The sequence below is a fragment of the Larimichthys crocea genome, chromosome XIII, assembly GCF_000972845.2.
Source record: "Larimichthys crocea isolate SSNF chromosome XIII, L_crocea_2.0, whole genome shotgun sequence".
Lineage (NCBI taxonomy): Eukaryota > Metazoa > Chordata > Actinopteri > Sciaenidae > Larimichthys > Larimichthys crocea.
In genome coordinates, this window is record NC_040023.1 from 27,384,856 (window position 1) to 27,386,464 (window position 1,609).

At 42.6% G+C, this 1,609-nt stretch overlaps 1 protein-coding gene across 5 annotated transcripts in view; it reads left to right on the forward strand.

Annotated features, from left to right (window-relative positions):
* The window catches only part of vps13b (vacuolar protein sorting 13 homolog B), a 312,301-nt gene that overhangs the window by 127,310 nt on the left and 183,382 nt on the right, over positions 1-1,609 (forward strand). For all 5 annotated transcript variants that reach the window (XM_027286990.1, XM_027286991.1, XM_019256535.2 and 2 more), the window contains exon 21: positions 978-1,113. In XM_027286990.1, coding sequence (XP_027142791.1) covers positions 978-1,113 — 136 coding nt within the window. The remainder of the gene's footprint in view (positions 1-977; positions 1,114-1,609) is intronic.

The following is a 1,609-nucleotide window of genomic DNA, read 5'->3' on the forward strand; positions in this document are numbered from 1 at the left end:
AAATAAATCAACGTCATCTAGCGGGCCAGATATAATTGATGGCGGGCCAGTTTTGGCCCGCGGGCCGCTAATTGCCGACCCCTGCTCTAGTATTTGACTTTTGTTTAGATTTTTTCTATCATGCATTTGTTGTTAAAGGCGCTAAGGATGTATTTTGAACTTAAACAGACCTGATCTTGATTTTCAAGTTAAACTTGACTTTAGGAAACTAACCTTCTGGCCTTCAGTATTTCATTCACCCTATGTTAAGTTGCAAAAACCCAGGAAGGGTTTTGGCTTCATACCTCAGTCAGTAGTTTCAAATACTAATGTAATTTGGGGGCCCATTTTTAATCTTACCACAACCAGCCTTTGGGTCCCGACCCAGTCATTGAAAAACAACTGCATCAACGTGTGTGTGTGTGTGTGTGTGTGTGTGTGTGTGTGTGTGTGTGTGTGTTTACACAGGCTGCAGTACGTGGTTGGCCTGCAGCCTTGTGCAGCTGCATCATAGCCTAGTGCTGCTGCTGGCTGATGCTAATGGGGTTTCCTTATTTCAGACCAACCTTCCACTCTTCTGTCTTTCAGCCATCTTACTGCCAGGGTATGTCTGTGTGTTGTGTGTGTCTGTGTGTGTTTGGCCTACCAGCAGCATGGGAGACTGCTCAAAAAAAACAGGGAGCTGTCACTAGTCCTTGTTGGTCTTGGAGGCCTCTGTTGTGTTCCATTGCATTTTTCTTTTCTCTTTCTCTCTCTGCCTCCTTTTCTGTCTTGCTTTGTATTATGCAATGTGTCTCCCGATCTTTATGATCATGGTGTTACTAACACAGAACAATGCTGGTGCAATTAGAATAATATTTGAATCATTTCTTTTTTCATTCATTCATTATTCATTTTTATTGAATGAATGCATATTTAGTTGGAATGCATTCATGTTACAGTAAAACAGTATGTTTCTTTTCCCATGGCCACATTGTCATGCTGTGATATCACTGCAGACTCCAGGTTCTGTTCCTCTGGAGAGGAAGAGGAGAGAGGACGAGGTATCCGTGGGGAGCACACCACTGGCCAAACAGCCCTCCAATCAGGCCTCAGACTACGCCAGCAGCCCGGTCAAAACCAAGACAGTGACAGGTAGGTTTACCATCTGCAGGCTCTTACAATAACATGACATCAAATCCATGCAGCAGAGAGGTTTACACACACAAAGTGAACATGGTTAGCCCTGGGTTCAGTTAAAGGTCTTCTCTCTGTGTTTGTTTTCAATTCTGTTTTGTGTAAAGATTAATATACAAATGAAAACTGAAATGACATTTACTTCTCCCTTGATATTTGCAATAACTGCCACTGTTTCTATGTTTAAAGATGTACTTTTTCAGTAGTGGAATAATAACAATTTGCTGTATTTAACCTTGTTTCTATGCAATGAATCCATGTTACTATGTTGTTACATAACACACTAGAGCTTGCTGACACCTGAGTGAACCCGTTTCTCAGAGGACACCACATAATACAGGCATGTCCTCCTCTGTTTTCCTCCTCTGGTAGTATTACTGTGGGCTCTGGATGCCCAGAATAGATGAGTGGCTTGGCTGTGTGGAGCCTTCCTCTATGCCAGTTTTCCACTTTC